The sequence below is a fragment of the Ylistrum balloti genome, unplaced genomic scaffold (genome assembly GCF_031769215.1).
Source record: "Ylistrum balloti isolate Yb309-2 unplaced genomic scaffold, AGI_CSIRO_Ybal_v1 Utg371552, whole genome shotgun sequence".
Classification (NCBI taxonomy): Eukaryota; Metazoa; Mollusca; class Bivalvia; order Pectinida; family Pectinidae; genus Ylistrum; species Ylistrum balloti.
In genome coordinates, this window is record NW_026782798.1 from 652,282 (window position 1) to 680,228 (window position 27,947).

The following is a 27,947-nucleotide window of genomic DNA, read 5'->3' on the forward strand; positions in this document are numbered from 1 at the left end:
TTGACAAAATCCTTTATTTTTTCTGCTCAATTTTTGAATAATTCGAGTTTTTCTTTCATGCATACATTTTCTGTTTATTTTTTTCTTTCAAAATAGCAGCTAGATCACTAGCAGAACGGTTAAAAAATATCACAATACTAAATGAAAGATTTACTTCAGTTTTTTACCAATAAAATCCTTCTCCTTTCCAGTGTTTGTATGGAACCTAGGAAATTCAGACATCATCTACAATAGCAAAGGCTGAAAAACCATATCTAAAATATTGATGGGTCATGTTTATAATACCTAATAATCTTATTTTGAAATACACCTTAAAAACAGATAAGAATTGGTTTTTAAAAGCAGTAAAAGTGATTGTACATATACATTCGGTAGAAAAACATTTTTCTCCACTCTCCATATTATGCACGTTTTATTATGACAACTCATTAATGCATATTAACAAACACATCAAAATTTTTATTCCGTTTTACATGTAACTATATATTTAAAGATCTCTGTTACTAATTCCTGATTTCTTTAAATCTTCCCTTACATTTCTTTTAAAAAAAGATTTTACACTTTCTCAGAAAAAACTAGTGTTATCAAATAAACAAGATACTTTAAGTACTATAATTGTCTGCAATAACTAGAAAGGGGAAGGGAGTGTCATATATAATACATCTAACTCAAAGTCAGAGGGTGGGCACCTACATACTACTTGTTAGTAATGGCACTCATCAGATATTGACATTGATTGCCAGATATATACTGTAATATTTTCATCCTATTCAATATAGTCATACCTTACTACCAATTTTAACAGAAACTGATTTCTGTATTTCATCATACATATGATGTAATGTGATTTTACAACGAGAATTTCAATTTCAGCATGCTCATGTGAAAACACATTCAACTTGTGATTTTTTAAAGCAAATTATAATTCCATCTGTAATTTGATTTTTTTAAGCAAACTATATGTAAAATATGTTAATGTATAAAAAATATTGTATATTGCTAAGTTTGAGATTCTGCTCACACCTAAATCAATGTCTAGGATCATATTACCAAGGTAACTTGATATTTGTATGGACCAATCAGATTGTAATTTGACCCCAAGGCTGGATATTCTTAATAAATTATCCACGATAAAAATATTTTAGAGTAAAAGCACCCTCAATAACACACCACGAAACAAGTACAAGTGCCTAAACAATAGTGATAAGAACAAAGCAAAGGCATTAACAAAAAGATCTAGACACAACTGCAGCCTCCCTTAGAATACAACATGAAAAATGTTCTTGTTCAGCAATAAAGGACAAATATTTTTTTTATTCTGATATACAAGCATAAAACTCAAATAAAACATGCAACAAAAAAAGGAACACCAACTCAAAACATTAAAAAAACATATTGACAAAACATATTGCATGGTACTTTGAAACCAGGAAACATAAAATAACACTCAAGTAAAAGTTACAAACAACTCACAATTGTTAATATTGATTAAGGAAAGTACAAAATGTATATAATGTAAAGGTAGCTTGAACATCTACAGTTACGTAAACGTCATGTATTATGCGAGATCTGGCATTTATTTACATAATCTTTAAAAAGTTTCAATTTCATTAAATTATTTACAAATACATCACCTCACAAATATTCTGTGAAATACTTTTAAATTTATTGATCATCATAACAACTTTATCTGTAGCAGCAAATTCAACAAGTGACAATCAATTGATGAGCTTACTTGTCAATGCCCCTGAAACAGGATCATGTACTTTTACCAAAACAACACTCCTAATTTGCATATCTAGACACCATATTTACAATGAAAAAAAAAAACCAAAAAAACAAAAAAAATCAAATACTGTAATAAAACCAAATTTGGTGCAATCAAATTTTAGCCTATTATCTCTTCTTGGCAGATAAATGCAATGATGACTTTGCACATCCAAAATAATCATTAAATAAACAGAAATTGCAATTAGAACAACCATTAGTACAACACATTTGGCATGAAAAACACTAAAATAGGGTTACTATTAAAACGTGTACCTATACAGTATTTCAAAGTGCAAAATTTGACAACACTATAGGAATGTGAAATATGAAATAGAGATCATGATATATTATTCAAATCTGGACATTTTTTTTGTTTTTGTTTAGAAGTATGAGAGAGTGGTGGTTTTAATCAATGTGCAAACTCAGGGTAAAACAAATTAAGGCAACAATGCTTTGCATACCGTAAAAATATCAGTTCAGATATGCCTACATTGTGTCATATTATTCATTATATGTACTATCAATTTCAGAAATAATATCATTAATATTGTTCTACGGCAAGATTTTGAGCGAAGGAGCAATTTCTTTTCAGATTAAAGTGTGAATAAAAAAGCATGATTTTCTTACATTTTCTTTTAGCTAATCAGAATTTTCATGGTGTGAAAGATTTCTGTGATTGCAAGTTTTGGTCCCTGAAAGGTCTGAAATGCTAACCCCTGAATAATATTTACAAACATGTTAAAAAAATATTCATTCAAAATCTTCCTTCATTACTATTCAAAGAGAGTTCACAGTGTCACCTCTGTTTTTTTTTTTTACATAAATTTATAGATAGTCAATACTTTTCATCCATGGCTGCTCATAAATTAACAAGATCAACTCTGCATTTAAAGTATTTCATATTCCATTATGAGATCTTACACCAGTATTGTGCAGAAAGTGCACTCAAACACCAAATATTTTGTTGTAAAAATCCTGTCTGTACCATGTACATTGATATTCATGTGATCTGCAATGACCAAAGTGATATAAACATGCTTCTATCAAGAATGTTTTAACATGTGACTCAACCTTTGGTGTATTACAAACATCTTTTATATAACAACAACATTTGGAAAGTGTGAAGCTGTGTCCTTATCTTTGTACACTTATTCTGGATCATAAGCTAGTACAGATCCTAGCCACTTCTCAACATCAGTAACGGACATGTTCTTCCTTCTAGAATAGTCCATGATCTGGAAGATAAGGAAAAATCAACAAAACAAATCCAGGCTATAAAAATTTCAAAACTTAAACGATAGTAAGACAGCATTTCAATTAATTTCAATCAAAGACTAGACATCCATTGAAACAAGATTGTAAATATTCAAATTGAATTAAGATTATCACCATTTATCAGCATTTCAAGTAACATTTGCATCAGGCCATTTTCCACGAAGTTTAAGTATCAAACATTTATTTTGTTGAAGAGATTCTCAAAATAATTTTGACTACCAAGAATGTGAAAAATGTCAATAACGACCTATCATTCTATCCAGAAATCAACTTATTATCTCATATACATATGCACTTACTTGATCTTTTTGAAGTTTTCCTGTAGCAAAGTAGGAAGCTTTGGGGTTTCCAAAGTAAAGTCCAGACACAGATGCTGCTGGTTCCATAGCTAATGACTCTGTCAGAGTTATCCCCACTTGGTCTGCCGGCAGCAGTTGCCACATTATATTTTTCTCTGTGTGATCTGGTTGACTGGGATAGCCTGGAGCCGGACGGATTCCCTTACGGAAAAATGATAATTTAAGATACTCTTGAACCAATTTCATATGAAACTCTCACGTCACTCTACAGGTTTTACAATTTCATATGAAACTCTCCCATCACTCTACAGGTTTATAAATTTGGAAGTTCAGGAAGCATATCTTCCTGTGAAAAAATTAGCCAAGAAGCGGAATGCTTTGTTTTCAATTAGAAACCTGATATTATAAATTAAAAGCAGATTTATTTGATATTTTCATCATCTGACATGAATCTTTTACTGCTGTAACTAATATTGTCTTCAGGAATGGAATGGTAGTCCTTTCCAAATCCTTTGTTCATCTCTTCCATACTTACACTATCAATAATCCACATTTCACAACTAGATACACTTAATTTCAAAAGCTTAAAAAAACACTTAACTTTTGGCTCTAGAGTGAATGTGAACAAATTACTGACTGTACTAAAGTAATGACCATTTACAGGTAAAATGTATAACAACTCTCTCTTTAATTGTGAACATTAGCACTTGCTGAATTTGAAGATTTTCTTTGAATCAAACTTTACTTTGAACTATTGGTAACCTGTTAATGGAATCTATTATTTATTATTTCTAAAATCATTAGATACAAACCAATCAATATTGTATTTTAATATATATGTTAATAGCCTATCATTCTCCTTCACAACAGTGAAGGTTGTTTTGTTAAATACATGAAACATTTCTTAGATGGACAGAGTTGTTACAAATGTCGGTCTATTACAAAATGAAATTGAATCCCCAGAAGTGGCTCCTCTTTATCATTACTTACTCTGTAAATGTATAATGAATTGTAGTAATTTGTGATACATCAGATGACATCGCATTGTCTAAGCTAATCAAGTGGAACAGTCTGGATGATTATGTCAGTATAGACAATAATGTTGTAACCTCGCATGGTTGTGGCAACGATAAGATAATCACATCGATCACAAAAAAAAAAACAGATGATGAGGAAGACAACAATAACAAACCCATTACTTTCATAAAAAACTGCTTTAGAGTGTGTTGAAAGTTTGTGTAACTTTTTGTGTTCATGAGAGAATGTACTGACAGAACTCTTCAGCTGATTGTTGGCATTTGATCTGTATTTTGATAAAAAGCATAAAAAAACCAAAAGTCTCAGTTTTTTTGAGACAACTGAACAGAAAGAAAACCACAAGTTTTCATACCTGTCTTTACATTTTTGTTCCAGTGTTCATTGAGAACTGTACTATACAAATTGATATAACAAATTGTTTCCTCTGCTCCTGTGGAATTGGTTATCAACAAATTGTACTGTATTATTGTCATGAAGACTAACCTGGTATTTTATTTTATGCAGACCCTGAGCATCAAGTTCCTCATCAGGACTGTAAGCCCAGAACTCCTTCCTTGTTCTCTCATGTAGCTCCTCGGCAAAGGCCTACAATACATGTATAAAGTAGTGTTGCTACAAGAAACGTCTATCCTATGATCCGAACTCCTATATTCCATACAATTTTCAAATAAGATTAAGTCCAATGGGTGGAAAATGCAAAAGATGAAGAGCTTCTTACAAATAGGCGTGGGCTTATTGATGAATATGATAGTATATTTGTGATATATTTCTCATCAGCTTCCAAACATCAGCAGGATTCTCAGCACCCAGAATACTAATCACTGTTATTTTCATAATAAAGAATTCACAGACTTTGATCCTAGAAATACAGAAGCTGGTGAATCACCTCTGATCTACAGATGTCTACACTAACTATTCCTAGAGTGATTCTAATCAGAGAGGGCTGGTTTTGTCCACTTAATATCATGTAATATAAAAGATTTACCATTATAGTTCATGTTCTTATCAACATGGAAAAAGAAGACATCTTAAAAGTTCTTCCTATTTCACAATATATACAGCTGTGGAAAATTGTTTATTTAACAAATGGAGACATTATATCTATACAGTTGTACTGACCTCTGCTAGCCTGTCTGCAACAGCCTTCACCATAATGATGTTGTAATCATCCAACTTCTCTTCAAATCTGTCATCAGAACAACGAAACATGTAAAATCGTTACCAACTGTGTGTTCTAACCAAGTTCAACACCTACATCAATTGTATAATGAAAATCTCAACCAACCCCAGTCCATTCCAGGAATTAAACAGCAACAGATAGACAGAGGTGTTACTCAAAACCAAACTTTGACATAACTTTGTGTCTAATATTGAATGAAGATACCAGATGGACTACAAGAGACAAACAAATCTAGCTTTAGTTAGATTTAATTCTCAGTCTCATGTAAGAGAAAGAGATTTCTGATGACTTACTCCTTACACATCTTGTCTACACCAATACCAGCTGTTGTTGCAAACAATCCTATGTAGTCAGTCACTCCAGATTCCTTTGAAGCTATAAAGTCAGATAAGCACAAGTACGGGCTCTTGTCCATGGACTCCTTCATAGCCTGTTTACATAAAAATTATCAAACCATCATTATATACAGTGATACCTTCCACTGTCAAAGTGGCCTACTCTGTGTCACCCCAGGTCTAACTCTTTCATTCTGTATCTAGGTTATTTACTCTATCTAGCTCATTCACTCTGTATCTAGGTTATTTACTCTATCTAGCTCATTCACTCTGTATCTAGCTCATTCACTCTGTATCTAGGTTCTTTATTCTATCTAGCTCATTCACTCTGTATCTAGGTTATTTACTCTATCTAGCTCATTCACTCTGTATCTAGGTTATTTACTCTATCTAGCTCATTCACTCTGTATCTAGGTTATTTACTCTATCTAGCTCATTCACTCTGTATCTAGGTTATTTACTCTATCTAACTCATTCAATCTGTATCTAGGTTATTTACTCTATCTAGCTCATTCACTCTGTATCTAGGTTATTTACTCTATCTAGCTCATTCTCTCTGTATCTAGGTTATTTACTCTATCTAGCTCATTCACTCTGTATCTAGCTCATTCACTCTGTATCTAGGTCACTCACTCTGTATCTAGTTCATTCACTCTGTATTTAGGTCACTCACTCTGTATCTCATCTGTAATCTCTCATCTCTCTGCAATTCATTCTCCCTTTATACAGGTCAATCCTATGTGTTTAAGTCACAATTCTATCTGGTATTCTGGTATGGTCTGTTAGCACAGTGGACAAAGCGACCGCCATTCACTTACACATTTATCTGAGGTTCAACACCCCTGCCAGAAGTATCTCTTAGTTATCTGATTTACGTATTGGGAGTGTTTCAATTCAATCAGGATTGAAGTCCCTCATCTGAGATACATGTATCTATTTTATTCTGTCCCTCTGGACTGTTTCAGTTGCCTACCTGTTGTCGTAAACCATGCAGTACCCCTATCACCTCTCCATTTTCATTGTAAACTTCAATGTCATCACCAACACTATTGGCTGGGTAGAAAGCCACCATTCCATGAGCCTTTAGGCTCCTGTTTACAGAAATTTTCTTCAGCATGGCCTGGGCTTCATTGTAAACCTTCTTGGCTTCCTCTCCTACAGTAAAAACGACAATATCATATAAATAGAGAACAGAACTGGGATGATCAACAGCCAATCAGGAATTGAAATATACCTGGAATCATGTTACAAACATGCTAACAGCAATATTTTTTGAGAATCTTAGTTATTTATTATTGTGAAGCGGGGTTTATGTTTTTTGTATTTCCACTCCCTTCCCTCCCCCCCCCCCCCCCCCCCCACCACCACCACCCCTCCCCTTAAAATTTCTCACTTTAGACCAACGTGCCACAGAACTGGTGTAAGACAAAATATTTGTAAGATTTATCTTTTTTTTCTCCATTACATTGTTTATTTTATTCTTACACTATCTTTTAATTCAAATTAAAAGGTACAATTCCTCCTTATCTTATGTATAATTATTCAAAGGTTGAATGGAAACCAAAGCTGCCAGAGAGTAACTGAAACAGATTAACTACAATAGTTATACCTAAGGTAATTAAATAATGTTTCAACCTACCTACAGTTTTATCATTGAAGATTTTTGGATAACCTCTGTTTGGATATTTTCCTCGTAGCTGCCAGACATCAAAAAAGGGTTTCCAATCGATGTAAGGGATGATTCTTGATAAGTCATAATTCTCTAACTCTTTAACTCCAATGAAAGACGGGCTGACTAGATGGGACAGGAAGAAATGTTCATCACATTACGTATGTATTTAAAGACAGATATCTTTTTAATAGCAGTTCCTGTTAACAATACAAAATTGAAAATAAAAGACAATCTACATTTTATTATATCACAGTTAACATATTCTATACAATACATATAAAGGTAGTTTAAAAATCAGATCCTTCAAACAATTGGAAGAAGTCAAGAAGTTTATTTCGGCAAATTCAGCAATCCTTAAATACAAAAAAAAAATTGTCTCAAAAGAATTTTGAGAAAGAAAGCTATCAGTTTAACAAATGAAGTGCTTTATTCTGAAATTGATTACAGTACGAATGTTTGTAAAAAGGTGTTTAAGCACAAACCTGAATAAATTTAAGTTAACCTGATCAACAATGAACTATTTTATGCAAGACTTCTAAACAGGAGATCTCCGCTTATCCAATTTTGACTGTCGTAAGAAGTTACCATTAGTATCTCGCTGTTCAGCGTCTCTTGTCAGAACATTACTCAAGTCAACAATGATTTATTTTTTTAATCTAGGATGATTTTAAAATTTTTGACATGTACAAGATCTATATCTACTCACCTGGTGCTGTCTCAACTTTCCAATCAATCACTAACTTCTTTGCTCTAGCCTGCTCCAGAGTAAGATACTTTCGCTCCTTGTAAAATTACAAGCAACATCCTTAATCCACATGAAAACAGTAATCAAAGTAGAATCAAAAAGCACAAAATGCAATCAAAAACTGGTTCCCATTATGGACTGACTTGTGTTTGGTAAGGACAGGTTTCCCCATATCAACAGAACTGTGTTTAGTATAGACAGGTTTACCTGTGTTAACAGACCTTTTCCCAATATTGACAAGTTTCCCTGTATTAACAGACCTTTGTCCAATATTGACAAGTTTCCCTGTATTAACAGACCTATATACTTACCTTTGTCCATTATAGACAGGTTTACCTGTACTAACAGATTTTTTCCAAGTATAGACAGCTTTCCCTCTAATAATTTACCTACTTTTGGTATAGACAAGTTTCCCTGTATTAACAGACCTGTATACATACCTTTGTCCATTACCTAATAACTTTACTTTAGGTATAGACAGGTTTCCCTGTATTAACTTACCTACTTTTGGTATAGACAGGTTTCCCCGTAATAACTTACCTACTTTTGGTATAGACAGGTTTCCCCGTAATAACTTACCTACTTTTGGTATAGACAGGTTTCCCCGTAATAACTTACCTACTTTTGGTATAGACAGGTTTTCCTGTATTATCAGACCAAAGTCCAGTAAAGACAAGTTTCCTTGTATTAACAGACCTGTATACATACCTTTGTCCATTATAGACAGGTTTCCCCGTAATAACTTACCTACTTTTGGTATAGACAGGTTTCCCTGTAATAACTTACCTACTTTTGGTATAGACAAGTTTCCCTGTATTAACAGACCTGTATGCATACCTTTGTCCATTATCGACAGGTTTACCCGTAATAACTTACCTACTTTTGGTATAGACAGGTTTCCCCGTAATAACTTACCTACTTTAGGTATAGACAGGTTTAGGATGAATAACTTAACTTTTTATAGACAAGTTTTCCTGTATTATCAGACCAAAGTCCAATAAAGACAAGTTTCCTTGTATTAACAGACCTGTATACATACCTTTGTCCATTATCGACAGGTTTACCCGTAATAACTTACCTACTTTTGGTATAGACAAGTTTCCCTGTATTAACAGACCTGTATACATACCTTTGTCCATTATCGACAGGTTTCCCCGTAATAACTTACCTACTTTGGTATAGACAGCTTTCCCCGTAATAACTTACCTACTTTTGGTATAGACAGGTTTCCCTGTATTAACAGACCTGTATACATACCTTTGTCCATTATCGACAGGTTTCCCTGTAATAACTTACCTACTTTAGGTATAGACAGGTTTCCCCGTAATAACTTACCTACTTTTGGTATAGACAGGTTTCCCCGTAATAACTTACCTACTTTAGGTATAGACAGGTTTCCCTGTAATAACTTACCTGCTTTAGGTATAGACAGCTTTCCCCGTAATAACTTACCTACTTTAGGTATAGACAGGTTTCCCCGTAATAACTTACCTACTTTAGGTATAGACAGGTTTTCCTGTATTATCAGACCAAAGTCCAATAAAGACAGGTTTTCTTGTATGAACTGACTGGTGTTTGGTAGATACAAGTTTTCCCCTATTAACCAATCTTTGTTCGATATAGACAGGTTTCCCCATAATAATTTACCTATTTTTGGAATAGACAGGTTTCCCTGTATAAACTGACCTGTTTGTTTGGTCTAGACAACAAGTTTTCCCGTATTAATAGACCTTTGTCCACTGAAGACAGGTTTCCCTGTATCAACAGATCTGTGTTTGGTATAGACATGTTTTCCTGTATTAACAGACCTTTGCTCAATATTGACCTGACCTGTGTTTGGTAAAGACAGGTTTCTTGTATTTACTAACCTTTATCCACTGCATACAGGTTTTCCTGTATAAACTGACCTATGTTCCCCATATCACCCGACTTATGTGTGGCATTTTTCTGGTATAAACTGACCTATGTTTAGTATTTACAGGTTTCCCCAGTATTTACAGGTTTCCCCAGTATTTACAGGTTTCCCCAGTATTTACAGGTTTCTCCATATCACCCGACTTATGTGTGGCATTTTTCTGGTATAAACTGACCATGTGTGGAATACACAGGTTTCACTTACTTTGAGTGAGTCATAGTGCTCTTCTCTGATTTCTTCATATTCTTCACTGATCTCCTCCACAAAATCTTCTTTGTTCGTATCATCCATCAGTGATGAACACTGAAAAGATATAAAGGAGTAAAGCAACACACAAAATTCAATTCTTCTCTAATTTTTCAAGACAATATTACAAATTTTCGACAAAAATAAATGGAAAAGTTTGGATGGATGCTTGCTTGAAAGCAAAATGCCATGAAAGGATATAATATACAAAAATGGAAGTTCACCTCTTACTCCCCTGAAATAAGGTCGGAGTATACTTACCACTACAACACTTTTGGAAGCATCTAAAACATGGATTGTTGGGAATTTGTATCTTGGTGCAATCTTCACAGCAGTATGAGTTCTGTACATTGAGATGTAAAAAAGTCAGGTTACATATCACTGAACTGAAGTAATTGTGTGTTAATGTATTTTTGTGTTAATAAAGAAACTTTCTGCAGAATTTTAGAAAAAGATCTTTTATATAAAAATAGGAGAGGAGCTTTCTTGTTATATTGGATAAGTCATCTAGATGTAAATACCTTTGAGTATGCAGGGTGATTGCATAAGACTAAGACATATGAACATGGAGGTGCAATTACGTCACAATCTGATGCTTTCAGTCAGCAATGTGTTGTTTATTTTAACTATATTCTGCCGACTGGTTTCACCAAGGGGAGGGCTTCGTCAGGCTGTGTTGTGATTGCACCTCCATGTTCAACTTTTATATTAGAGTTATAAAAGTGTGAATATTCCTTGTATATGTTTTGAACAGCTTCCATTTTTTTTTCATTTTTTTCTATTTTTAAATAAAACTGTATTTTTCCTTCTAATAAGCTATATGGGCTACACCATCTATTGGCATCCATAAGAAAAACTTCTATTTTTCTATACAATTATCCCTATTCCCTGACATCACTGTACAGGTAGATATTACTTAAATCTTAAATGACCTACTTTGATGTGGTTGCACCACCGATCAGTAAGGGAAGCTGCATGCCGATCCTATCCATCTCCTTGGCAACATATATCATCTCATCCAGAGAAGGGGTGATGAGACCCGAAAGGCCAACAATATCTGAACATCAATCATACAGTTAGGAAAATAAGGAATGTATGCTCTGCACATCACAACAAATTGAGATTGAAATAAAATTACAGCAAGTTCAACACTCATGGAAATAAACTCTGACAGATCAAAAAGTAATATTGGATGGTGCTGTAATACTGAGCTACTGATGCTTAAATCTTATTTACAAACTGTATACAGGTAATAGGCTAAAATGTAAAGGCTTAAAACCACTGAAATAACCTGCCAATTAATTATCTCAGTATCACAATTATCATCAACCAAATATTTCAATATTTTCTCACACATTTTGACAAACCATAATCCCATTAGTTACTGTACTTGATGTTGATCACAATGCATACCTGCTCTCTCTTTCATTGCAGTTTCCAGAATCTTCTCACACGGTGTCATCACTCCGAGATCGATAACTCTGCAATTGTGAAAGCCGTCTTGAAAAAACACTGACCATTCAAGATTAAGAGATTCATTTCTAAATTTATAAAACTAACTCAATTCTTAGAAGGGTACCAAGACCATTATCTTTTGAGTTTTAACATCAAGCTTTAATGTTTTCAATTTCTGAATATTGATTTCTTAACAGGTAATAGAAAGTAGAAATAAAGGATAGGATCAAATTATTCCAGATACTGATCCCTATGAGGCTCTGACCCATTCATCAGATATTAAAAAAATTGGTTTGAACATAACACAATTCAACTTTCTGTCCAAGAATGTTTTCTTAACACACAAAGCCTGAACTTAAAGCTGATAATGACTAAGAAAATAAAAGTTGGCACCAAATGATCCATCATATTTAGTAAGTAAGTGAGCTTCCTTTATCTGTATTTGAGTTTAGGATTCTGTTTTCCGTTCATGATGATGCTACAGGTTGTAAGAAACTTATAAAACAGTATAAACTTCAAACTTTTAAACTTCATGTTTCAGTTCCGATACTTTTACATACCTATAATTGTTACAGCCCAGGACGACACCTACAATGTTTTTTCCAATGTCATGGACATCTCCCTTCACTGTCGCCAAGACAACAGTCCCCACATAAGCATCTGCCTGATTGTACAACACATTCAATATTTTATCAGGATGACTGCATGAGCTTAACAATATACCCAAAACTCAAATTGAACTTTTTTCCACCAGAAAACATTAATATCCCTATTCCTTTATTTTGTATATGAATCAGAATTTGAGAAAAAGTGTAGAACTTGATATTTTGATACTATGAGGTAAAATTATCCAAGTATGATGTAAATCAAGAAGTTCTCAAGATTAACATTACATTGCTTACGACATGCTGGGATATGAGACAGTGACACAATGGATGGATATGGATAACACTATAAGTCCTTCCTCCTTAAAATAATAGCAAGGGTAAAAATTTGACTTTGAAGTTGACTTCAGTAATTTTTTATACCTCTGCTGCATGTCCATATGTACAATGAAACACTATAGGAAATGAATTCTAAGATTTCTGGATTATGAGTAGTAACCTCTGTGGATGTAAATGTACTATGTGTTGTCTGACACAAAAAGGCAGTTGGATGGACACTGTGACTGCTATTAGGTACAGGCACATTTAAGCCCTTTACATCATTTACATTTCCAAACAAGCCATTTGAAAATATATTTCACCATATTTTAATTTACAAGCATTACTCAATCAATTTTTCATAATATGTACAAGATATATTCCAACTAACTTTAATGTTTCTAAGTTGCAAAATTTACGATTTAATTTGATAGTGACAGAAATGATATTCCAGGAGTACCCACTATGCTATCAATCCCTCCTGTTGTAGCTAGTTTCTCCTGTCGCTCTTTCTCCATAAATGGGATGAGGTGAGCCACTGCCTTCTTCATCACTCGTGCAGATTTTATCACCTGGGGCAGGAACATCTTACCTGCCCCAAATAGGTCTCCAACAACACTCATACCCTAAAACAGATAAGCTTCTACTTTCAAAATAGGAAGGTGACCCAAATTCTGATTCATCAAATCTACAAAAGATCTATGTGTTGGCTCCTTTACAGAAGCAATAACTGACTCAAGTTTCAGAAATAATCATTTAAATTGATCAGAAAATTTCTTGGAAAAGAATGCCAATGTGTGATGATATATGTTATACCTTCATCAAAGGGCCTTCAATCACATTAAGCGGTCTTGGGTACAGATCTGTATTTCTCCTTGCTTCTTCAGTATCATCCACCACAAATTTATCTATACCCTGTGAAAGTAAGGTAGGCAAGGCTTAGCAATGACTGAAAAATAACTTTGATATGTACTTCAGTTATAGTGTGTTTTACTACAATATCTAACATGAGACTTGGCAAAATAGGTATGTAAAGTTCGGGATTCTGATTAAATAATCCAGCTCTCCTAAATCACAACAGTAATGCAAAATGCTTAATCAGTCCAAACCTAAAATACCAATAACACTTCTGTATTTAGACGGTAAAAATTGTTTACACGTTATGAGATAATATTCTGTGATTTTTTTCACTATTAAGGATTTTACATACAGATTTTACAAACAGAGAAAACAGCTACTGGTAAGTGCTGTTAGGTAACAAATCTTCACAACAAACATAGAATTTTACCTTTATCAGAGAAAAGGAGAGTCTCTCCTCTACTGACATTGATCTCCACTCATCGCTAACTATACCCTTCTTGGCATCAGCACTCATACTCTATAAAAAATAAAGTAAATCATCTGACTAGGGCTGAATTTGAACATAAAATAATCTCTTGACATATATATTGGCCAAAATTAGATATATTTTTACATCACTAAATTCTATTAGAAAGCAATTTCCATCTCAACAATGGTAGAAATTACTCTCAAGTTTCAATTCCAATCTTTTATATATATTCCATCCAAAATTGACATTTTCGAAGTGGAGATATAAATGTGCCTAGACTCATAGAATAGAAGCTACTGGCACTCATAATTTTTCAACAAACTTTGTCTTTTTTCTACATTTGTTTTGTGGGTGTGCTATATCCAAATCCATCTTGGGTTGATGTCATTTTTCATTTTTACTGGTTTGATACAAGCATTCCTTGCTCAGAATACCAACACACTGCAGCACAAACACAATCAAACATGCTTTAGACTTCACTTTTGACCATGGCTTGATTTAAATTGTAAAACATCATCACCAATAGGGTTATATACCTGAGCAAATGCAAGTAGTTTTTCTGTTCCATCTGGGTCCTTGTTCCACAGCAGATTTTCACACATCTCCAGTAGTTCCTTTTGGATGTCATCATACACAGGTAGACACCCAGCATTCACAATCCCCATGTCCATTCCTACCTATATACAAATTATACCTCTTCATCATACACAGGTAGACACCCAGCATTCACAATCCCCATGTCCATTCCTACCTATATACAAAATATGCCTCTTCATCATACACAGGTAGACACCCAGCATTCACAATCCCCATGTCCATTCCTACCTATATACAAATTATACCTCTACATCATACACAGGTAGACACCCAGCATTCACAATCCCCATGTCCATTCCTACCTACATACAAATGATACCTCTACATCATACACAGGTAGACACCCACCATTCACAATCCCCATGTCCATTCCTACCTATATATAAATGATACCTCTACATCATACACAGGTAGACACCCACCATTCACAATCCCCATGTCCATTCTAACATTTATTCAAATTATACCTCTACATCATACACAGGTAGACACCCAGCATTCACAATCCCCATGTCCATTCCTACCTATATATAAAAAATACCTCTACATCATACACAGGTAGACACCCAGCATTCACAATCCCCATGTCCATTCCTACCTATATACAAATGATACCTCTACATCATACACAGGTAGACACCCACCATTCACAATCCCCATGTCCATTCCTACCTATATATAAAAAATACCTCTACATCATACACAGGTAGACACCCAGCATTCACAATCCCCATGTCCATTCCTACCTATATACAAATGATACCTCTACATCATACACAGGTAGACACCCACCAATCACAATCCCCATGTCCATTCTAACATTTATTCAAATTATACCTCTACATCATACACAGGTAGACACCCAGCATTCACAATCCCCATGTCCATTCCTACCTATATACAAATGATACCTCTACATCATACACAGGTAGACACCCAGCATTCACAATCCCCATGTCCATTCCTACCTATATACAAATGATACCTCTACATCATACACAGGTAGACACCCACCATTCACAATCCCCATGTCCATTCCTACCTATATACAAATGATACCTCTACGTCATAAACTGGTAGACAACATGCATGCATTAACAATCAACTTTTACCTGTATACAAATTATTCTTTAAATCATTCACTGAGACAAAGAAATCTAGCATTCACATGTTAGGTTAAAAGATCTTCACAGATTTACACTGGAACAACATAAAAAGATTCAAAAGGAGATAATACCTGGAATTATATAACTGTGAAAAAAATTTCAAGTCAATATCTTTTTATTTTAAAGCAATTCTCAAAATCCAATAGAAATTCAGGTTTGTTATCCATGCAAAATCTCTGTTGTTGTGTGTGTGTCTTGATTTGAGCCTTCTACGAAAATCAACTGAACAAAACTACTTCATACTGACGTGGACATCAATGAAAAAGGCACACTTTACTGTAATCAAGCTCTGCCCACTCCCACAAATATCATTTATGTATGATTTCTTTATTTTGTGAGTAATTAAATATCCTCTAAAGAAGCAGTCACACAAGAATGTTTAAAGAAAAACACAAACCTTAATTGCATGATACAGAAACACACTGTGCATGGCCTCTCTCACTGCCTCCATGCCACGGAAGGAGAAAGAGAAGTTGGATACACCACCACTCACACGGGCGCCTGGTAAATGTTTCTGTAAACATTAGATGAAATTCTTACTACCAACATATGTCTTTACTATCAACCAATGTCAGTCATTCTTTATAGGATGATGTATATGAAGTGATAAAGATTTGACCTGGAAATTTATAAACATCTACTGTATGATCATTAATTTTCTTGTGGGATTTACTTTCAGTGAGTTTGGCAATAAGCTTAAGCAAATAATTAAGATGTCAACACATGTGAAGATTCATTGAGCTTAAATTATCGAGGAATATACCTGGTAAGTGTAAATAATGCTTCAGGAAATTATCAAATTTATACATTTATGTGTTATTCTTCTTTTTGAAACCAATCTAAGAAATTAATTGGTAGGAACAATTTCTAGCTTTATGCTGGTATGAAAAAAATAACCTTTTTGCAAACTTTTCATGAATGCTTCACCAATATTAAAGTTCACCTTGGCTTCCTACCTTTATATCTCGAGTAGCTTCTATGAAACTGATACCATAGATATTGTGTTCCTCAATGCCGGTAGCTATGGTGAGTATATTGGGGTCAAAGATGATGTCATTGCGGTTGAATTTCACCTTTTTGACTAAAATGTCATAGGACCTTTTACAGATTTCAAACTTTCGCTTGGCATCCGTTGCCTAAAATGAAAACAAAATTCTTCAACAGAACATTTCTCTAGTTCAATGCATTTAAATATGTGTTACAAAGTATTTACCATGTGGTTTTAATCCAGCAAAATAACTATAATTCAGTGAAATAAATTTTTATCCAGTGAAATGAATTTGATTCAGTGAAAATAAATTGTATTCTAAAGAAAAATCAATCTTCCCATGGCTTATCTCAGTAGTGAATACAGTGTTATTTGTATTTTGTTACTGCAAAAGTAAGGAGACAATATAACAAAGCTTCTATCTGACTTTGATTGGGTGATGGGTATTATAGAGGGGATGGTGAAGGGATACTGTTGTGTTTATGACATCAACATCTATCAAATTAATAAACTATAAAATAGTCATCAGCTACAGCTTGTGCAAACTAGGTTACTCAAACAAAAACTTTCAATTAAATTGCTCTAGTCTATGTATTTCAGCTATACTGATGGCATGTAAATGTTGACGGCAGGTTCTCAACTGCTCAGTGGGACAAGTTTCCTTATTACAGTTACCAGTCTCTATCAGAGTCTGATCAACTGATAACTGTTAAACTTACAATGTTAAAAAAACTCCATTCAAAAAACAGAATTTGGAATACATTGTTGACTGCAGGAGATTAATACCATTTGAGATTTATATGATGTCTGTCACCAGATTCAAATATTTTATAATGAGCTTATTTTTGGAACCTCACAGACTGAAATCCACTATCAAGAAGGTTTTATATCAATGACTAAGCAAGTACCTGTCCTTCTTCGTCGAAAGCCATGATAACAACTGCTGCTCCGTACCGCTTGATCTTCTTGGCCTTGGCAATAAAGTCCTCCTCACCTTCCTTTAGACTGATACTGTTGACTATACACTTGCCCTGGGCACACTTTAGTCCAGCCTCTACCACTGCAAACTTTGAGGAGTCTATGCAAAGAGGCACCTGAAATCACAAACAAATGGCATTGTAGGGTATTTCATCATTTTTTTTGTTTGTTTGACGGATCACACAAAGATCACATCTATAATTCAAAATGTACATAAGACATAAATGCATCTGCTCCTATAAGTTTAAATGTTTGACAATTTTGCAGAGGTTGTCAAATCTGTTTTATGACTCATTAGGCTTGACAGACGACCACACCACCTTAATATGTGGTTTTAAGATGTATGATAATATAATGATCCTGTGAGTTTCTGAAGAGGTGTTCTCAACATGTGACATTGTCTAGGATTCAGAACATGGGACAAGACCAGGAGGTGATACAACAGACAAGGGAAACATCAATTTATGCTCCCCTGCCCCCCACCCCTACCTCTCTTTCTCTCACAGAGTGGCAGCTGTATATAAAAAGAACAATACAGTGATGAAATTTATTTGTATCACCTTTGATATGTCTGGTTCAGATGCAATGAGATTGACAAACTTAGTCATAGCTGCCGACCCATCAAGCATGCCCTCGTCCATGTTGATGTCCAGAATCTGGGCTCCATTTTCCACCTGCATCTTTGCTATAGATAGGGCCTCCTAACAAGTACAATTTACAAATAATACTTATAAATGGTCATGCTAACCTTTTACTACTAGTAGTGGTGTAGACTCAACTTTAAATGTATCTAGGAAATATGTTTGAGGAGCTATTACTAAACGCTTTGAAAACATTGACAATACTCATTCATAATTTGCATTTTCATGTGATTGATAAAAAAAGAAGGATATGTAGTTTTACAGTAAATAAAAAAATGTGTTCTTTGGTGACTTGTAAGAAAGGTTTACTGGAAATTTTCCAAATATTTCAAAATCAAACTGTAATAAAATTTTTCAACTAAAACACTATGCTAAGAATCACATTCTTTCTGAGTTGGTTGGTTTAGCTGAACACTGCCTAATACAACTTCAAATTCACGTTGTCAGCTGGAAATTCAACTATTTCGGAAGCAATTTAAAAAAAAGTCATACTTCATAATTTCCATTTTTGATGAGCCTGGCAAACTTGCGTGACCCTGCCACATTGCATCTCTCCCCAATGTTGACGAAGTTAGTATAAGGGCCAATGTAGGCTGGCTCTAACCCTGCCGAGCAAAAATACAAATCATAAATAATCAGACAATAACTCACTGTTGCCCAAAGTACATAATGTTTCTATCTACTTTTCCTCCGAGTGCTACAATATCGCCTTACCTGACAATAACATGTATTCTTCTCTGAGGCTTGCAGGGGGAACTCTGGGTTTGTATTTGCCAACTTCTTCAGCAATCACCCTTACAACAAATAACAGAGTGGTCTTTAACTTCCATTTTGTAACTCTTAAAATGTACACACAAATACACAAAATCATTTTTATATTTTGGACCGGCCAAGCCTGTTAAGTTATTCATATATAAAATAAATAGAATATTTCTTCTACAGGACACCACTGTCTGACCAAACTAGTAGGGAATATTTTAACCAAAGCGTAGAATATTTAACTGATGAAGAAAATCCATAAAAAGAATAATAAACTCTCCCCCTACAGACTTGCAATTGTGTACTGTTATCCTATATTTAAAATTAAAACTTAAATCTAGTAATGATTGGTTGACAAAGCAGCAAACTTAACTAAAAAGCTGGTCATTAATATACTGGGCTTGTCAATTCATAAACAGCCTGGATACCTTGTCTGATAAACCAGGATAGCCAATTCATCAACAGCCTGGATACCTTGTCTGATAAATCAGGATAGCCAATTCATCAACAGCCTGGATACCTTGTCTGATAAATCAGGATAGCCAATTCATCAACAGCCTGGATACCTTGTCTGATAAATCAGGATAGCCAATTCCTAAACAGCATGGATACCTTGTCTGATAAACTGAGATAGCCAATTCATCAACAGCCTGGATACCTTGTCTGATAAACTGGGATACCCAATTCATCAACAGCCTGGATACCTTGTCTGATAAATCAGGATAGCATCAAAGCCTGGATCTTGTCTAAACAGGATAGCCAATTCCTGATAAACTGGGATAAATCAGCATGGATACCTTGTCTGGATACCTTGTCTGATAAACCAGGATAGTCAATTCATCAACAGCCTGGATATCAAGTCCATAGTAATACTACACCTGAAGAGAGGAAGAGGTGGTTTGGACACTTGGACGTGGACTGATAAGATATAGGTTTACCCACAGTGCTAATGTCCTACCTGATGTGTTCAGGGGTAGTACCACAGCATCCTCCAACAATGTTCAGCAGTCCATCCTTGGCAAACTCCTGCAATACAGATATAAATGCAAAAATAGAAGAGTAATTCATCTAAGATTTCAAAGTTGAATATACACAAATTTCCTCTGTGACATATCTGTTCATATTTGCTTCGAAAGACTACCATCAAAACTTACAATGTAAGGTAATCAAAACTGTTTTTTTACATTTGTATAGACAACCATCAAAATCTAATGTGGGTATATTTAAGTACTTGATGTTACCAAACCATGACATATATGTGGCTTTAAATTAATCTGAAAGTGAAGTTCACATGTTGACTTAAACAAAAGCATTTTTATTAAAAAATTGTAGGAGATAATTTTGACCCTTTAACTTGCCCAATCACCATCACACAACCAACGACTAGATGTAGAACTACAGTGTGCAAAAAATTGTAAATATAAACCAAATCTGATCAGTTCATTAAGTATCTTGTATTTCAGATAGATGTAAGGATGGAAAGGTATACAAAGCAGATACTATAACAAAAATCACCCCTTACAAAGAAAGTGGTATAACTAGAGGTCATCAAAGACATGGGTTAATCTATGATATAGGGAATACTACCTCTTGTGGAAAAAGGGTAATTTTTGTCCTATTTTGAGAAATGGAGTAATTTCGGACAAGCTTTTTTGTGCAGAATTGCTAGGGTGATAAGGTAAAAACATACGACATGCATGCAGAATACATGAACATTACATGACAATAGGGAGGTTAAACTGATATTTCTTTTTCATGATGAAATTATTTGGACACATGTCAAATAAAAATATACTGACTGACTCCGTTTTGGGGAAATATGCCCTACGTTTTCTGCATACTTTCTTGATGGAGAATTTGTTTAAACTCATTCCATTTAATACTACCGTTTGCATGTGGTAACATTTGTTTAGATTAATCCCTGAAAGCTATGATGAAGTATGTATGTCGATGTCCTGTGTAAATGTACGTGGTTAATTTACCTTCAGTTGACTTGCCATCATCTCTGGAGTTTCATCATAATCACCAAATGTATTAGGTAGACCTGAAAATAATTCAGTTGGTATTTTTTAGTGATCCTGTAAAATATCATTGGGAGAAGATACCATGAACTTAAAACATAACTTTGTATGAACCAGAAATCAATGCAAAGAGAAAGAAATCTGACATAGGATACACGCTAATTCTGAAGACAAATACTGAGTACAAAGAAACAAAACCTGCGTTAGGGTAACAAATGACATAGGCCTCTGTGTTTTTGCTGACAGCCTCAATGAATGGCCTCATCTCCAAGGCACCTAGGGCACAGTTGAGACCCAGACACATGGGTTTAGCCTGAGACACACTAATGATGAAAGCCTCTGTCGTCTGTCCAGACAAAGTACGACCACTTTTGTCCACAATTGTTCCGGACACCTACAACACAACAATAACATCCACAAGATTGGTGTCTAGATTTTCTGTTAAGATCATCAAAATGTGGAACCCTCTGTTGATTAAATGACATGGAGGGCATGTACACAAAATCTAATGTCACTTTTGGATAGTTATCTTTTCTCATTTCATAAAAATCTTTCATTCTTGAACCCTTCATGAAATTAATCAAAATCTTCACATTCAACAAGGCCTTTTGTGTTTTGTGTGTGTTTTTATTTCATTTTTTAAATTATTTTTTAAGATTTATGAAATTTAAAGTATTTTTGAATCATGTTAAACAATTAATCAAATAATTTTTTACATTGAGATAATCTGATAAATTATATATAAATAAACCCCTTGTGTTATTCTTGATTTAAGAATTGATATAGAGTGTACTTATTCAATACAACTTATCACTATGAAATAGTCTCAGTCTGAAAGAAAACCATCCAGAAAATATCACATCATCTATTTTTATCCGACTCCTCCAATCTCTGTAGCACAGATATCACAACAATTTTTTCTCTAACTTACAAATATTGGGCAATTTCTGTTCTCCCTTTCAAACAATTCTTCAATTGCAAATAAAGCTGCCTGTAAATAAAATCCATACAGAGTCATACAATTTATCTTCAAAGATATTCCGACACTACTTCAATATCAATGAACTGTATTTTCAATATATAAATGATTATAAGATATTTGCACTAATATAAATTTGTTTTCATTTAGCTTTTGCAAAGAACATTTTCATTAACATTAATTAATTAGATTTTGATGTCATGAGAAGATAAAATATATTTTTGAAAACTTACTTCAAGAAGCTCAGGTAAAGTGATATATATATTTACTCAAGATCAAAAATTATGAAGCAAAATAGTTCTAAAATACCAACAGGAATTTGATCCCTTAAATTAATTTCCCTGCAGGAAAGGTTATCTTGTGGATCCGAGAGATGTTATTCATAAATAAACAAATGATCTTTGAAAAATTAAACTTCAAAAAATTTGTTAATAAAATTAATTGCAAATTCAATGGGTTTTAAGCAAGATGAGATTGAGAAATCTAAAATGTCAAGAAATTCTGTTTTATTAGGCTTCATACATTTGTATATAGCTACCTCAACATTGAATTGTAATCCCTTCCCACTTAATCAATTATAGAACCAATCATACATCTACTTTTTGATTACAAGAAAAACAAGTTATATAAAATAAACTGCTGAAATAAAAGCTACAATACATACTTTAGAATTAGCTGTGTCAAATATTGTTTCCACCAATAACACATCTGCTCCTCCTTCCAACAGACCACGGGCCTGCTCTGTGTAGGCAGAGACTAGCTCATCAAATGCTGCAATATGTTACATTCCATGATTTAATTGGACAATAATCTGTTCATTACCCTAGGTATTTTTGTAAGTGGAATAAACTTGTAGATACAATCTTATTTTTTGCTAAAGTACAAAAGAACTTTGGAATAAAGCAGGAGAGTTTTGAAAATAACCCAAACTGTCATATATATATCTATTTATCAAACATAAACGTTAATTTTACAACCACTACTGAACAACTGACAGTACATGCACATACTGATGTTACGGAATTCTGGTCGTTCCACTGAGGGTGATATGGACAATGTGCGATTTGTTGGTCCCATAGCTCCTGCTACATACCTGGGCACACCTGGGTAACACAGAACAACTTGTTAATGAAAAAAGTCACAACGCAGGAGTTCTGTTTCCAGTTTCTTACAACAGGAAAATTAATGTTAACACACGTTTTTGTAAGCTGATCTCAGTAGTACAAGAGTCAGTCGGAAGAAGTTGTTTCCAAAAGCCATCCTCAGAAGAGGTGAATCTAGAGGTAATACCTCTTCTCTCAACACTAATGGCAGACTTTCATTTTCCGATTCCCACAAAACAGTTTACAATTGATGTATATAAATTCTAGATCAAGAAACCATGTCTTTTAAGAGACTATTTCTGATAGCTTAAATGTACATCTAAGTCCTGTAACTTTTTAATCATCTCCCTTTCAGAGGGTACTAAAAGATCCTTATCTTTACTGGAACAATTAACATCCCAGTAAAAAGAAGTTCTCAGGTTCCTTCAACAAATTATTTTAAATTCTCTTAATCCATCATTGGACATGACACAAAAGCTCTTTAAGGAATAATGTATAAATATCTGTAATTAATATTGATATCTTAACATTTGAAAAATGTACATATTTCTATTGAAGAATAAAAACAATACCTGTATTCCTTGTAACATCAGCACAAGCCCTTTTAGCAATCTTTGCTGCTTCACAGTTAAGACGAAATGTCTACAATTAGATATGTATCCTTCAGTTATACTCAAAACTTAAAGTGAACATCAGTGTCTTAATTATATTTCTTCTTTTGTTTTCATTTTCAATTAAATTCATTTTCAAAAAATACACAAGGTTCTTTTTTATGTATAAAGCATATTTCCTGGTAAAGTAAGCTGATCAGAGACAACAAATTAGTTTTGTTCTACTTAAGCAATGGTGAGTATTTTTTACAAAGTGTCAATACATGCAGTAGTACATATAATTTTTCCTTATAGATGGATTTTCTTTTAAAGTTAACCAACGATCAAAATTTTCAACATTTAAGCATGATAATATTCCCTTTCTAAATTCAAAAAGTACTTTATTATGTATTATTGATAATGGTATGACTGTGTGATATAATCTGTATTGTAGATATGTATGATGACTTTGTAACACTCAGTTAATATGATATATGAGAGAATGTCATTAATTAATGTACTGACTAAGTCCTCAGTGCCGTAGTCTGCCTGGGCAATCCTTGTTCCACTGAATGTGTTTGTCTCCACAAAGTCAGCTCCAGCCTCCAGATAATCCTTAAAATCAATACTTGTCAATAAGTTATCTAACCTCATTAGAAAGTTCAAAGCTTTGCCGTAACTTTTCATGTACTTCAAGATATAATGAAGATATAGTGAATTTATTGCTTAAGGCGAAATAATACTGAATTGAACTAAAATTTTCCAGCAATGGAGATATATATATTTTAATTCAAGATAAAATCAATAGATTTTATCATTACATTTTTTTTTACATGTCACAAAAACTTTTTGACATGCATGTATGAACTGATATTTCAATTGTTGTTTTTGGAACAACATCAACATCTTTAAAACTTAATAAATTATAAAACAACAAGTAAATTTAAAAGGGAGATTTTGAATTTTTTCTTCTTTTTCAATTTTTAAAAATTTTTAGTGATAACAACTTCCAAGTATAAAAAAAAAGTGTTTAAGGGGTGTAAACAATTCTAAAATGAACAAAACACTCAAAAGAAGTGGAATAACAGCATACTTTATGTATCTGATAGATTATATCTGGTTTTGTAAGACTCAATATGTCATTGTTTCCTTTTAAACTTTTGGGGTGGTTTTGGAATGCTGAGCCTCTGAAATCTTCTTCCTCAAATCGATATTGCTGAATCATGGTTCCCATCCCTCCATCAAATATCATGATCCTTTCCTTCATCGTCTGACTCAGCTGTTCACCCAATGAAACTGAAAAAAATGAAGATGAGTATTATACAGGAAATGTTTCATTTTATTTAATATTGTTGTGTTTAGCTCTAAATTACATACAATATCTTTTAATAAATTGAATCACCTAAATCATCATTTTCCACAAGAGGATCTCTTTTCATGAAAGTCATCTACATGTACCATAAACATGCACAAAGACATTTGTAAGATATCTTGTTAGATTAGTAACTTTGAATTGGTTAATATATTGATGCCAGAAGATATAAGTATTATGGACTGATAAATACACATGTAGCTATTGAAGGGAATAATGGGCCTGTTCATTCTGATGTACATACATAAGTGCTATTCAACATTTGACCATTTCCCTGCTTGACACATTATATTTAGAACTTTCTATGCATGGTAATAGAGTAAATATGGTAATATATATATTTGTGTGTGTATATATAATTTCATTCTACATGGCACATTGAATATATTCTATAGTAATTGTCTTACATATTATGGTTTCAAAATTTCTCTAGATGAAGAAATATGATTATATAAAGACTATCATAAATTCATCAATGTGTATCAATGTTAAATACTATTTTTAATGTTTTAAATTGGTAAAACACCAATGTTGCATAACAATAATTCACATGCAGTTCTTATCAAAAAGAATAATTTTTACAATATTATCATTGATTTTACATTCAGTGTAAATGATAGCTGACATCATTCCTACATTATGATGGCATATTAATTTTTTATAAATATTTGTATAAAGTTCAGCAGTTCAAAATAAATACAAGTCAACATGACTGGCAATTCATTCATTACTGAAATGAATCACATCCTCATCCCAACAAAGGGCAAGTTTAAACAACATGAAATTACTTATTTAAATATAATCATAATTTTATAATGACAAACACACTTACAAACAGAATGAAAATAGAAAAAAATGTGTGTGTCTATGTGTGTTCTTTTTATTATTACTATCATTATTCTTAATATTTTTATTTTTTCAATTTCTACATCATTAAAGTAAACTCTTTTTTAACATTGAGCAAAGGTGTAAAAATCATTTAAAATACTATAAAACAAGGCACTGTATGCATACATTATTTGTATTTACATAACTGTAACGTAAGGTCAACCCTGTGGATATAACAGTACCGGATCTAATCATTTTTAAGCAGAACTGATAACAAACAGGATATGTCCTGAATTCACACAGTTGTACAGTTACATGACATCACAAATATTGATGTTTCTTGAGACATATATGTAGAGTAATCAACAATTCTGAACATTTCACCTCACCTGTTTACTTAACAAGCGACCCGAAGGCCTTAACATTCACCTGAGTCACAATGCTTCTTGTAACATGTCATAGAAATGATTTTGTTAAAAAAAAAGAAATATAACTTTAACGATATTGTACACATAATGCAAATATAAATTATGTGTACATTGATTACTGTCCAATGCTAAGGCTTCTAATCAAGTTTGAATTAAAAGAAATTACACAAAAAAAGTGAGCCCCTGGGGTAATGAAATTTACAATTTTGGTAAAGCATCTGAAAGACTTTCCATCTATGAAGAATACATTATTCTACAATACCTGGGATCTGGAAAGAATATTTTTGAAATTTTGAAATTTTAGTCAATTTAACCCATTCTGGGCCCCAGTAAACAGTCCCTTGGAGTCAGCCGAGGTCCATATATGCATTTCATTAAACTGTCATCTTGACTAGTAAGTCTATCCAGGTTTCAACTACTTCAAATAGAAAAAAAACGAATAATGTTCAAAAAATGATTTCCTATATAAACTATAGTAAACTTTACCCCCTCCCCATGGGGATATGCGAGACCCTGGGGTCATGAAATTTACAATTTTTGGTAAAGTATCTGAAGGCCTTTCCATCTATGAAGAGTATATGATTCTCTCATACCTTGGATTTGAGAAGAAAAATTTTTTTTTTTAATTCTGTCAATTTAACCCATTTTTGGCCCCATCCAACAGCCTCTGGGGGTCAGCCGAGGTCAGTATATGCATCTCATTAAACTATCATCATAAACTAATAATTATATCCAAGTTTCAACTATTTTCAATAGAAAATAAAACAAATCATGTTCAAAGATATAATTTTTCTGTATAAACTATTGGAAATTTTACCCCCTCCCCCAGGGAGAAATACGAGACCATTGGGTAATGAAAAAGACATATAAATGAAAAGAAAGTAGAAAAATCTAAAAATAGATTTATTTTAAGACAAGCCACGATGAACACGACTACCTAAGTCGGCGAATTTTTTCATCTTTTATTGTACACCATTTTTCTCAGTATAACTATTGTTAATGCTTAATTTGGCTGAATAGATATTATGAGATAAACTCATATTTGCGACAGTGAAAGCACTTGCTGGTGAAGGGGAAGTAACTACGTTGTTTCGTAACTATGTTTACTTCATACACGTGTAATTATTTTATTTCGAGTCCATAATTAATAATCAACCAACAAACCATTGGGTGAGGTTACTCCGTCTGATAATGTTGGGGGCATGTTGCTGAGTTGGGGCCCCTTGACGATGCTTGGTGCTTGTTTTTCGTCTTCTAAATTTCCATCAGCTCCCAGTCAGATGTTGACACTTCGCGGCCAGCCGACCAAATGCT

The 27,947-nt window shown here is 33.5% G+C and overlaps 1 protein-coding gene across 1 annotated transcript; it reads right to left on the bottom strand.

Annotated features, from left to right (window-relative positions):
* Positions 1–27,837, bottom strand: LOC132562936 (methionine synthase-like). The gene is made up of 33 exons (XM_060227711.1): positions 27,798–27,837; positions 25,099–25,301; positions 24,531–24,620; positions 23,988–24,057; positions 23,323–23,415; positions 22,977–23,083; positions 22,265–22,324; positions 21,532–21,727; positions 21,295–21,356; positions 20,271–20,338; positions 19,268–19,347; positions 19,046–19,158; positions 18,473–18,613; positions 17,843–18,028; positions 16,903–17,082; positions 16,344–16,460; positions 14,720–14,860; positions 14,142–14,231; positions 13,670–13,768; positions 13,318–13,479; positions 12,491–12,594; positions 11,889–11,956; positions 11,412–11,532; positions 10,737–10,818; positions 10,434–10,532; positions 8,276–8,351; positions 7,537–7,692; positions 6,871–7,052; positions 5,856–5,992; positions 5,502–5,568; positions 4,866–4,967; positions 3,345–3,545; positions 1–3,005 (listed from the first exon to the last, which is right to left on the bottom strand). Exons 1-33 carry the CDS (start codon positions 27,835–27,837, stop codon positions 2,919–2,921), a joined length of 3,780 nt encoding a protein of 1,259 aa, XP_060083694.1. The 3' UTR covers positions 1–2,918.
* Positions 27,838–27,947: the final 110 nt, after the last annotated feature.